Here is a 12,595-nt window from a genome sequence, read left to right on the forward strand (position 1 = left end):
TGCCCAGGGAGTAGTTGTAGAAACAGACTCCAATGTATGTAATTCACCGATAATTCCGATTCTTAAACGAACTGATCCTACTGCTCCGCCAGTATACCGATTGGTTATTGATTTGCGTGAACTAAACAAGTGTATTGTACCACAATTCCCTGTGGTCCCTGATATATCATCATTGTTGACAGCAATTGATTCCGAAGCAACATTCTTTACTGTAATCGATCTCAAGAATGCCTTTTTCAGCGTCCCAATAGATCCGGAAAGCCAATACTTGTTCGGATTCAGTTTAAATGGGCGCAGTTTTAAATTCTCACGCGCTCCCCAAGGATTTACAGAAAGCCCCAGCATCTACAGCCAAGCACTGAAAAGAGAACTTGACAGTATCCACATGCCAGTCAATACTGCACTGCTTCAATATGTCGATGATCTGCTGATCACCGCAAGAAGCGAGCCAGAATGTGAAAAAGCTTCTCTGACAGTTTTACATTTCCTAGCCGACAAGGGGCACAAGGTGTCCCCTTCTAAGCTGCAATTCTGTGTTCAGCGAGTTATTTATCTTGGTCACTCGCTGTCCAAGGAGGGAAGGCAGCTTACACCAGATCGCATTCAGTTAATTGCTAACATGTCAATACCCCAGACACAAAAGGAGGTGCGAGCTTTCATAGGCCTCACTTCATATTGTAGGCAGTGGATCCCTCAGTACGCATTTCTAGCAAAACCACTTATTCAGTTAACCACACAGGAGGCAGCCACATCGACTGTTCTCCCTTGGACTCAGGAACATACACAAGCTTTTGAAAGCCTAAAGGAAGCTTTATGTCAAGCACCTGTTTTAGCAACGCCATGTTATAGCAAACATTTTACACTCTTTGTTACAGAACGCGAAGGTACTGCCTTGTCAGTACTCACTCAGGATCAAGCAGGATCATGCAAGCCATGTGCTTATTTTTCCAGTACATTAGATCCCGTAGCTCAGGCTTTGCCTGCATGCCTGAAATCAGTGGCAGCGACAGCTTTAGCAATCAGACAAAGCGATGCCATAGTATTAGGACACCCATTGACAGTTCAAGTACCACATGCAGTAGAGGTTCTTGTGAACCGAACACAAACACAACACTTGACCATAGCAAGACTTACCGGTTATGAACTGACATTGTTTCAACCACACATAGAGATCCGACGGTGTAATACATTGAATCCTGCTACACTATTACCTGTAATTGGAACAGACCCACTAGCTCATGATTGTGTTGAAATCATTGAAATAAAGACGAAACCTAGACAAGACTTGACAGACGTTCCATTGTTAGATCCAGACCTGACGTTGTATGTAGACGGATCATGCATGAGAGCAAGTACAGGAGATTTAGTGGCCGCGTATGCAGTCACAACAGACACTGAAGTTATTGAAACAAATTGTATAGATACTTTGTCAGCCCAAGCAGCAGAACTCATTGCTCTAACGCAAGCCTGTATTCAAGCCACAAATAAGAAAGTTAATGTATACACTGACTCACGTTATGCATTCGGAGTTGTACACGACTTCGGCGTGCTGTGGCGAGAGAGAGGTTATTTAACGTCCCATGGTGCCCACATTCAGCACGGACCCCTCATTCATGCTTTGTTAGACGCAATACATCTACCCACTGCTATATCGATTATGAAATGTAAAGCACACACGAAGGTTACTGATACCATTTCTCAAGGCAATGATTTAGCTGACAGAACAGCTAAACAGACTGCTCAGAATCGCACATTAGACATGACAAAGCCAATAGTTCAGACCCCAACACAGTGTATGACAATTAAGGATCCCGCACTTGATGTAATTGACATACAGACACATGCCACAGCAGAAGAAATAAAGAAGTGGACTGAACTAGGAGGGATCCAGACAGATCAAGGGTGGATGACAAAGGAGAAATCTGTATGGTTTCTCCCTGATTCCATGGTTCAAGCCATTATAGCTACAGTTCACAGCCCAGCACATTTAGGAGAGAAGGCTATGCTAGACAGCATTCAGCACATTTGGTTCAACAAACATTTACGAGCAGCAGCTAAACAAAAAGTTCGTACCTGTATGATATGTTGTCAGTTTAATCCAGGAAAGAGTGTTCCCGTAGAGCAGGGTGGATTTCAGCCTCCTGACCATCCTTTTGAAGTCCTCCAGATGGATTATATTCAGATGGAACGTTGTCGAGGATTCAAATATGTTCTCGTAGTTGTCTGCGCTCTCTCCCGTTGGACAGAGGCGTATCCCGTATCAGATTACACTGCCCCGACTACTGCCAAGCAGCTAGTTCGAGAATTCTTCCCACGGTACGGTTTACCACGTGTTGTATATTCAGATAACGGTCAGCCTTTCTCATCCGAATTAATGAAACATGTCTCACTCTTGTTGGGATATCAGTGGAAATTCCACTGTGTCCGACACCCCGAGGCAGCAGGTCTCGTAGAAAGACATAACCAGACATTGAAAATCAGACTGTCCAAAATATGTAGAGAGAAAGGTGTCGACTGGATAGTAGCATTACCAGTTGCACTCTTTTATATGAGAATGGTAGCACACTCTAGAACAGGGCTATCCCCGTATGAGGTGATCTTTGGTAGACCACCAAATATGTGGGGGACGCCTATACCACGCAAAATAACTGACATTGACTGTAACATGCTGACAGATTACTTGGCTTCCTTGATGTCTGCACTACAATCTTCTCGTTCACAGGTAGCTGCAGCCTTTCCCGACAACACTGAGGCGAAACCCCATGACATTGTTCCGGGTAATCTTGTCTTTGTGAGAAATTTCGACAGGAAAAGTCAATTGGAGCCCAGGTGGAAAGCACCGAAGTTGGTCCTGTTGACCACAAGAACAGCCGTGAAGATCGAGGGACGTAAAGGGTGGATTCATTCAAGTCACGTCAAAAAATTCCATGGACTACCTTCAGATATAGACACTGTGCCCTGCACTCCCTCACAGACTGATTCAAAACTTCCTTTTGTTGAAAAGAATGACTCTCAGTGCTATAAATTAAAGCTTAGGCCCAAACAGTCGAGCAATTTGATTGTTTAAGTCCTCTCCAAGGTGAAGCGGTTGAATTGTCTCCGACATGTATCCCTTGGACCTGAGTAGAGAAAATACCCGAGAAATGTTGAAACGACAGGCGTATTGTAAATCACTGCGTAGCCACTGTATTGTGACTTTATTAATTTTGTTTTTCTTGAGTTTTTTAATAGTTACTGCAAGTATATTGTTGCATATGTATTATCCTGATTCTAAACGTGTTTTCAATATAACTGATGAACACTCTTTTAGTGACCTACCGCCACATGAGTTGTCCTATAGACTTGCGCTGCGTAATAACACATTCATTAGTATGTTACATCATTCCCATCAGACTAGTAATGCCACCAATTGTTGGGTGTGTGGCCGACTCCCTCCCTATCAGAATAACAAAGGAGTTCTGCCTTTCTTTCCACATCCATTCACACACAATGGCTCCTGTGGAGCATGGTTTAGTTTATTAAATTCCATAGACCCAGACACAGCAGTTTATCAACAACACTGGATATGGGGAAATCTGAATCTAGTTTTATTCAAAGTCTGTCACCCTAATAAGGAGGGTTACCCCAGTAGAACAGGAACTGATTTAGAAAATGAAGTGTATAAATTAGGTAATTTTACGCCTAATCTTATGATTTTGAATGTTAAATCCGAAGTTGAACTAATTCTGCCCACTATGTCAGTATTTCCAGTTAAGGGTGAATTATGTGTAAGAAAAGTTGGTTCCATACACATGGGCCATAGCCAATGCGTTACTACAGTAGAATATAGTGATCAAGGTAAATCTTCATTTAGAGCTTCTCGCCATTCTTACTTTATATGTGGTCAGACGGCATATATGCGTCTGCCTCTAGATTGGGATGGTACCTGTTACATAGCATTCCTTTTGCCACCTGTTTTCCTAGCTCCCCCTGATTATTATCGAAATGTTCATTTAGTACACAATAGAGAGCAAAGAGATCTCCCAGTTGTCGATTATACTGAAACAGCATGGGACAAGTATGTAGATTTCAATAAAGGTATCTTTCCCTATATAGGTACAATATCAAATAGTAAGCTGATACGCAGACTCACCAAGACTCTTGAAGCTGTAGTAAACGAGACTATAGCCGCCCTAGGCAATCTGACAGAGGAACAATCAGTGATGAGAATTGTTGTTCTCCAGAATCGTCTTGTCCTTGACGTCATCCTGGCCGATAGGGGCGGAGCTTGCAGGGTCATCGGATCCAGCTGCTGCATATTCATACCAGAAAATTCGCCATCTGTATATAAAGCTATAACACGCCTTCATAAGATTGTAAGCCAGATACACGAGAATCCAGGCACTTGGACGTGGTCCGGGTGGTTTTGGAGTGTGATATCAGCCTGGGGATGGAGAGTTCTATCCTTCCTAGGTATTGGCCTTCTTATGCTCTTCAGTTGTTGTTTATGCCTACAATGTGGACCAGCGATTTGTGGTCTGTGTGCCACATCGTGTATTCCACATCAAGGTTTTCGTTCAAAATACCGGAAGAAGAAGGAAGAAGAAATGATGCTCCATGAGCAAATCAATGGAATGATGAAGATTGATGTCTCGTGAAGGGCAAGAAGGGGACAAGGAGGGAATGTGGAAATGTGGATTTTCCTGATCAGTTATGTCCCCTATCTTGGACCCCAACGGTTCTATATGCATGTTACAAGTACATGTATGTTCCCTCCAGTTCCAGTTTCTAAGACGCAAACATATGTGTGTCTACCGTTGACATGTTCTCTGTCAGATCCGCCATCAATGGGCTGGATATTCGATTCCTAAGTATGAAAAGCCACCGACTTTATATGGCTAAGTTACTCCATTTTTACAGTTCAGGCAAGTAGGCCCGATTCTGTCCTCAAAGCCTTTCCCTGCTCTCTGTCTTTGACAGCTTCAGCTTGAGCTCGCATCTGTATCCATGAACTTTGTCCTACTCCCTGTGCAGCTAACGGTGACTGCCTCGGCCAGTTTTCGCCTGTCTGCCAAGAAGTTGTATTTCACCTTCGAATTATCTATTTTACTCTTCAGCCGATGCATTCCTGTCCAGTGATTTAGGTAAACATTTCCTTTAGCTCACAAGCAAAGGACTCAGCCTTTCCGTCCTCCTGCAAGTGATTCATAGCCCTGTTGCCATGGAAAGTTTTCTATCCCTCGCATCTCATATAGACACTTAGACGCTTGTACACGCACACAGTCAGTATAGAATAGATTCTGTCCGAGAGTTCTTCCTTGTGGATAACATAGTTCTTTAAACATAGGATGTTAGATATGATTTGGGATTAGGTTGACTTGACCCCAGACTTCTCGTCTCCACATGTAGAGCTAAATGTCAAGTCCCCTTCACCCCCTAGTTGCACGTCAATTACACGTCATGCTGCCGCGCGCGCATCTATGCCAAGTATTATCTTATAGATCCACCTATGTCTGATAATTCTAACCAATCATGTTTCTTTTATTCCTTATTACGCCTAGTTTCGATTATGTCACTGTTTTGTCACTTTTCTTATCAAATGTTACGCCTTCTACATTCGTTTCATTGTAATGCACTTATTATAAAAATACATGTCTGTTAATGAATTATTGTACTTCACTTCCTGAACCCTCGTGGTGACGGAACCTGAGGACCGCGACTCGAGTCGGCCATTTTGAATGGAATAAAGCCCATTAGAAAACCTCTTATACCACGGATTCTGCCTCTTGTTATTTTGAGCTATTTACTTTAATTTAAGATTCCGCATGAAATTCAGTCCGGTAATATTTATTTTTATTTACCACAGTGTGCGTGTGTTTGCGCAATCCCATACTAAAGCTCAGGATTGTATTGTGTGTGCGCGGGAGCAATCCCTACTGAGGGGGTAGTCAGCCTGTCCTGGGCCCTAGTGCAAGGAAAGAAATGCCCGCCCGCTGTACTATAAATTATAACATACAGCAATAATTAGGATTCAGTATGTCCCGGTGCTACTACACCTGCTGCACCAATGGAAGATATGCCCTTGGTACTGAGGATGGTAAGATGTGTGCTTGCACTATGCCATAAAGACCTCTGGGATGCAAGGTGCGTGTGTGCTCCAGTACTGAGACATTTCATTTCATTTCATTTATTCCATTTGGTAACGCGCTCGGCTACTCAGGAGTGTCCCGGCGCGAACCAAAAGGGGGGGAAAGAGACATTCATACAAAAAGGAGTGTTTTAAGCTTTTTCTTGAAAGATGCGAGCTCCTGAGTGTGGCGAAGATCAAGAGGAAGGGCAGGGATGCTAAGGTGTGCCTGTCCTATAATTTTTGTCATTGTGCAGTTTTATATAATGCGAACTCCAACCGAAGGTATCAGAGCGCTTCACATGAACCCCAGCTGCACTACAGACGGACAAATTCATTTCTATGCACCCAGCGAGATTAAGGGATTTGCCCAGAATCACAGGATGCTTGAGCCTCCCGCCAAGACTCGAACCTGCTTCCCCAGGTTCAAGGTCGGCCGGTCTGCCCGTTAGGCTACATCCTCTTCCTGTGCTCTAGGACCGTATGTGCAAGGCCCCCGTGCACGCGCTATCCCGTACTGAGCTCGAGGATGGTAGATGGTGCTGAAGTGGACGTAGATAAGTTCACTGCAGGCTGTATTCCATCTTCGCTGATGACTGGTGCCTTCATGAAGGGAGATGCGCGGGTTTCAGAAGGGACACTTTAAAACAGCGCACAACAAAAAATAAGGTTTTCACTTTTTTTTGCCTACCGTCAGCAAAACCATTAGGGATTTAGAATAAATCACATTGTTCTTCGGTAAAACACAGCCCTTCTCAAGGAAAAGAAGCGCAGCTCAAGCACCCCACACCTATCCACAGGCCAATTCTCTATATTTTCCCAGGCAGTCCTACAAACCGGTATTAACATTCCATCTATTTGCTGCGTCTGCCATATTCGACCCAACAGCTCGATTTCCATGTGTATAGCACATTCTCTTGGTCCTGTTAGGAGAACTATGGGAAATGATTCCCTCAAAATCAATCACAAATACAAGGCCATGTGAACAAGTCACGTCAGACTTATGACTACTTGTGCGCATGTCCCCATTCTGCGTTCTCACTTGGGGTTTCTTTTAAGGTCGCAACATGCCAAGCCTTGGCACACCGTGGCTCTGAGTCAATTGTGGCCTTAGTTGAATACAGTTCACTGCATGACAAAACTGCCATTAGAGGGAAAGAAATAAAGTTCAGTTTCTCTTTTTTGATTCAAAACATCAACTGCAATAAAGATTCTAGAGTGTCGCTCTGTTTGATGGAGCGTAGTTGTTTTTGGAGAAGGATTGTAACATAACTCACTGGATACCCTGCGTCAGCTACATGTCCAGTCCACTTTTGAGCGTTGAAGCTAGACAGCCCACCACATATCACATCTTATTTACTTAAAGAAACACAAACAGGCTAACAATTGCTATTAATGGCAGAACTTTTGTGACGCCTGCTTTATTTTCACACATTTCGCAGCGCTGATGAAATGCGGAGCTCTGGCACTGTACCTCGTATCTGCTGAAGCTGGAGGTCTTCGAGCGGGACTTCTTGCGCAGGTAGACAGAGAAGAACCTGCGCACAGTGAATTTCCTCATGTTCATCTCCATGGTCCCGGACACTGTGCCGGGCTGAGATGGCTCTCTTGCCCCGTTTCCTTACATCCACTGTAGGGCGTGCTGCCCGGCAGCCGGAGGAGCGGCAGCCCGCTCTAGAAGCGCATCAGGGGCAGGTGCGCAAGGTGCGCAGGTGGCGCGCGGACGGATCCATCGGCGTTCCGGATAGGGCTGGCAGTGGCGGCCGTGGCTGGAGCTCGTTCTCCCCCGTCCCGCTTTCACTGTTTACATTGCACAGCCGCGAGCAGCGAGCCGCGCTCCCTCAGGTCCTGGCTGTGCAGCCAATCAGCGCCGGATCTCCTTGCATGCTCAGCAGCCTCGCGCGGATGATACCTCACGCAAAAGCAGGTGTGAGATGACAGGTGGATGTCTCTGGATTATCCCCGCACTTTCGTCCAACCACGCTAGGGTCTGACATAAGAGGTGGTCATCTACGATTTGTCTCTGCCTCTGTCGGAGCACCAGGTGTGGGATGGAAGGTGTCTCCGGTCTCTCGTGGGAACAGCAGGTTGGGGATAAAAGGTGGATCTCTCAGTGATCGTTTACTCCCCCTGAACAGCAGGTGTAAAATGAAAGGTGGGCGTCTCTGTATTGTCTCCACGCCCACCACCCTTGTCTTTCCCAAACAGCAAATATGGAATAAGACATGAGCGTCCCTTAGCTATCCACGCTCTCGTGGTCTTCTCCGCAAGAGAGGGCACGGGATGCCAGAACTTTCCCTTTCCAGTACTTCCAGGCACATCGATTGAAGCCTTCAGCTGTGCTCCTTATGTTTCAAGAGCTGCCTCTCAAGGGGCAGAGGGGAGTAATCTGCTCTGGGATGGTATCAGCACGGACATTGTTATCCCCTCACTAAAAGCCCTATCCTTCCCTCGGGTCTGTATTCCTAATGCGGTGGCTCTGAAATCGCGGCAGCTGAGACACAGTACTTCGGGGACAGATTCTCAGTGGGCGTGCATGGTAACAAAGGGGGGGGGGGGGCAGGGGGAGGGGGATTGTGCTCTTGTAAACCAAGCGCTAAGTGTCGCCGTCTTTACTCACCAATGTTTCAATGCTGTATTATTTAAATAAGGAATAACTCCCTATTCGCCTACGAGAGATGTGTTGGCACTAGGCTGTGCCCTTTTGGGACGCGAGAACAAAGCGAAACTCTGTTACAGATCCTGCCACTCGCGCCGCCGAGCTCGGTGTCTGTGCCTGCCTCGCCCACAGGTTTCGGCATATTGCTCTCGCCAGCTCCCTTGTTCGTTCTTTCTTTTTCGACACTCTCCCATCGCTCCTTCAACTTGACCCAGTTCGTTCGTCACGTGGCTCGGTAAGGCAAGGCTGACCCAGCTGGATAAGGGCAGGAACCCGCACGAGAGGATGCTCTTTATTATTTAATAATGTATTTATCCTCCGTGAAGAACAGGCAGAGGTTGCTGATATGTGGTGCCTTAGCAAGCCTTTAGTCAGAACAGGAGACAACACACCTGGCCAAACTATAGCGTATTCTATGAAATTTCCAACTTATTTCTGTTGACGCCATAACTGACTCTTCGCCCATCTGTCTCCCTTTCAAGGAGACGCTATATTTCCATATTTCCAATCCAGGTATACATTTTTTAAAGAAACTTCTTCATTCTGATGTTTGTGGGTCAATCAATCAATCAGTCAGTCATTTGTAAAGCACAGCACTGTCACCCCTAAGAGCATCTGGGCGCTGAGGGTGCCGTGCTTCTGTCGAAAAGCCAGGTCTTGAGTATCTTCCTGAAGTTTGCAAGGGAGGGTGAAGTCTGGAGGAGGAGGGGCAGGTTGTTCCAGGTCTTGGCTACGTTGTAGGGAAAGCAGCGGCCTCAGCTGCAGCTATGTCGGATGCGGGGATGTGTGTGAGGGAGAGTGAGGAGGAGCGCAGGTTCCTTGAGAGCTGATGGAAGCTCAGTCAGTGGTTGGTATAGAATGGTCCTTGGTTGTGAAGAGCATTGTAGGCATGTGTGAGGATCTTAAAATTGCATCTCTTCGGGATCGGAAGCCAGTGGAGGTTTCTGAGGTGTGGAATGATATAGTCCATTGGGGGAGGTGAGTCTGGCTGAGGTGTTCTGTATGTTCAGGAGTCTTCTGAGGAGTTGGGTGGGGATTCCAGCATTGAAAGCATTGGCATTTTCAAGGGAGCTGGTGGCGGGGACCAGTGTGACAGGTTTTCTGGTGTTGATCGGAGATCGATCTGAAGATTCTGCAAAGCATCCGGAGGGTGTGGAAGCAGGAGGAGGCGACTGCGTTGACTTGTCTTTTCATGGTCAGTTGGCTGTCGAGGATGATGCAGAGGTTGCGTGCATGGTCGGGGAGTGTGGGCAGGAGTCGGAGTTCTGGTGGCCACAACTATGGTCCCATAACAGAGGTGTTTTTCGTTAAGATCAGTACTTCTGTTTTGTCAGAGCTGAGTTTGAGACAGTTATCTCTCATCCAATTGGCTGCATTGCAGAAATTGATTCTGTTGTTGGAGGGGTCTTCGGTGAGTGAGAAAATTAGCTGAGTGTTGTCAGCATATGAGATTATGTTGAGTCCCTGGGCACTGATGAGATATGAAATGGCAGTTATGTAGATGTTGAACGGGGTGGGGCTGAGGGATGATCCTTGTGGCAAACCGCTTTTGATGTCCTATCGGTGTGGAAGTGAAGGGGGCAGTCAGATGCGGTGTGTGGCCTCTAAGGATGGAGGCAATCCACTTGTGGGCATTTTGCTGTATGACGATGTTGTAGAGTCCGTTGATGAGGGTGTGGTGGGAGACGGAGCTCAACGCAGCAGAGAGGTTGAGGAGGATCAGGGCTACAGTTTCTCCATGATCAAGGAGAGTTCTGTTGTCATCTGTGACAGCGCTAAGCACGGTCTCGGGGCTGTGGCTCATGCAGAATCCTGATTGTGAGGGGTTGAGGAGGTGGTTGTGTTCCAGGTAATTGGTGAGATGTTGATTGATTGCTTTCACAAGTACTTTGGCTGGGTAGGAGAGCAGGGAAGTCGGTCCATAGTTTTTGAGGTCTCTGGGCTCGACAGAGGGTTTTTCCAGGAGCGTTTCGACCTCTGCATGTTTCCATTTCCTAGAAGGTTGCTGTGGAGATGGAGGTGTTGATGATGCTGGTGAGCTCTGTGTTGATCGGGTTGATTCCGAGGTGGAAGTGATGGTGGGGGCAGGGGTCGGTGGGTGCCCGGGGTGGATGGACGACATGTTTGTGGTGGTCTTAGTGATGAGTGGAGACCAGGTGGTGATCGTTCAGTTGGTGTCTGCTGGGAGGTTGAGGGTGTTGAGACCGAAAGAGGTAGGTTGTGGGTTGAAGTTTTTGCAGATTGTGATGATTTCACTGTGGAATTTGTCAGAGAGGATGGTGCAGAGTTCTTGGGAGGGGTGAATGGTGATCTCTCTGGCTGCTGGTTTGAAGAATTTCTTGACTATTTTGAGGATCTCCTTCATGTGGTTAGCCGCGGTATCGAAATGGGCAGTGATGGCTGCTCTCTTGGCTTCCTTGAGACATAGGTGGCTTAGTGGTTCGCCATATCTTTCTGAGTCAATAGCAATTGTGTTTGGTGGCTTGGTGGTTTTGAGCTCTGGGGTGTACCAACCTGCTTGTTTTGAGGTTTTGGTGGTTTTTGCTGGTTTTCACAGGGCAACTCTGTTGGTGCATTTGGTGACTCAGACGGAGAAGTCCTGGATGTCCTGTTCGAGGTCGGCTGCTATTTCGGGTTGTGTGGAGCTGAGGGCATGAGTCCACTGAGTATCAGTTACCTTGCTCCAGCTTCGGTGGAAAGGGCAGTGGTGTTTGGTGGTGCTGTGCTTGGGGTCGGAGATGGTGAAGTGGATGACTGTTTGGTCGGTCCAGGTGACATCAGTGACATGGGTGAATTTGACTTTGTCGCTATAGGTAAATATGGAGCCAAGTGTGCATCTGGCTTGGTGCGTGGGTTCAGTGACCTGCTGGATGAGGCCGATGTCGCTCAGGTTCTCCAGAAGGATGATGGAGTTTGCGGTGTTGGGGGTCATCAACGTGGAATTTGAGGTCGCCAAATAGGATGTAGTGGTGGGAGTGGGAATCACCCTTTCCAATGCAGTCATTACATCGCACTACCTTTACATAGCAGTCATTACATCGCAACATCCTTTAAATCGCATGTCATTACAACACAGCCATGACATCGCATGTCACTACAATGCATGTCATTACAATGCGTGTCACTACAACGCAGGCATTACATCGCAAGTCATTACAAAGCATACCATTACAACGCATAATACCCTTACACTATCCAACACTTACCCTACTGTTGCACTCACTGGAGTTAGAATAGTCATTTTTACCCGTACGCTATCCAACACTTACCCTACTGTTGCACTCACTGAAGTCAGAATAGTAATTATTACCCCTATACTATCCAACACTTACCTTAAATGCAATGTAATGGTATGCATTGTAATGGTATGCGCTGTAAAGGTATAATGCGATGTAATGGAATGCGTTGTAAAGGTAGTTTCTGAAAATGTGATGTAATGGCATGCGATGTAAAAGAATGATTTGTAAAGGATGTAAAAACTGCATTGTAAAGGCATGTGTTCTAGATGTATGTGTTGTAATGTCATGCATTCGGTGGGAGTCAATGGCTAGAAGGACAATGAGGTTGGAGATAGCGTAAACGAAAGCTGGACGTGATCCCGTGGGTCTGTAGGTAAGAGTGCACTTATCATGGTCTTAGCGTTGGTCTGTAGCCGGAAGTTGAGGTGCTCCATGAGAGGCGTTGGGTCATATTTGGAGACGGTGCAACAAATAAGTCAATGCTGGAATGAAATGGTTTGTTAAATGAAGATACAGGACTGGAAATGTTGCCCTGATAACAAGACACCATGGGGCATATTTACAAGCCCCTGATGCCACTAGAGCATCACT

The 12,595-nt window shown here is 46.4% G+C and overlaps 1 protein-coding gene across 1 annotated transcript in view; it reads right to left on the reverse strand.

Annotated features, from left to right (window-relative positions):
* Positions 1 to 8,546, reverse strand: part of LOC146817972 (ribosomal protein S6 kinase alpha-2) — a 1,223,136-nt gene extending 1,214,590 nt beyond the window's left edge. Inside the window, exon 1 of the mRNA XM_085611448.1 lies at positions 7,581 to 8,546. Coding sequence (XP_085467574.1) covers positions 7,581 to 7,679 — 99 coding nt within the window. The 5' untranslated portion in view covers positions 7,680 to 8,546. The remainder of the gene's footprint in view (positions 1 to 7,580) is intronic.
* Positions 8,547 to 12,595: the final 4,049 nt, after the last annotated feature.

This window comes from Triturus cristatus, chromosome 6 (genome assembly GCF_964204655.1).
Source record: "Triturus cristatus chromosome 6, aTriCri1.1, whole genome shotgun sequence".
NCBI classification, from domain to species: Eukaryota; Metazoa; Chordata; class Amphibia; order Caudata; family Salamandridae; genus Triturus; species Triturus cristatus.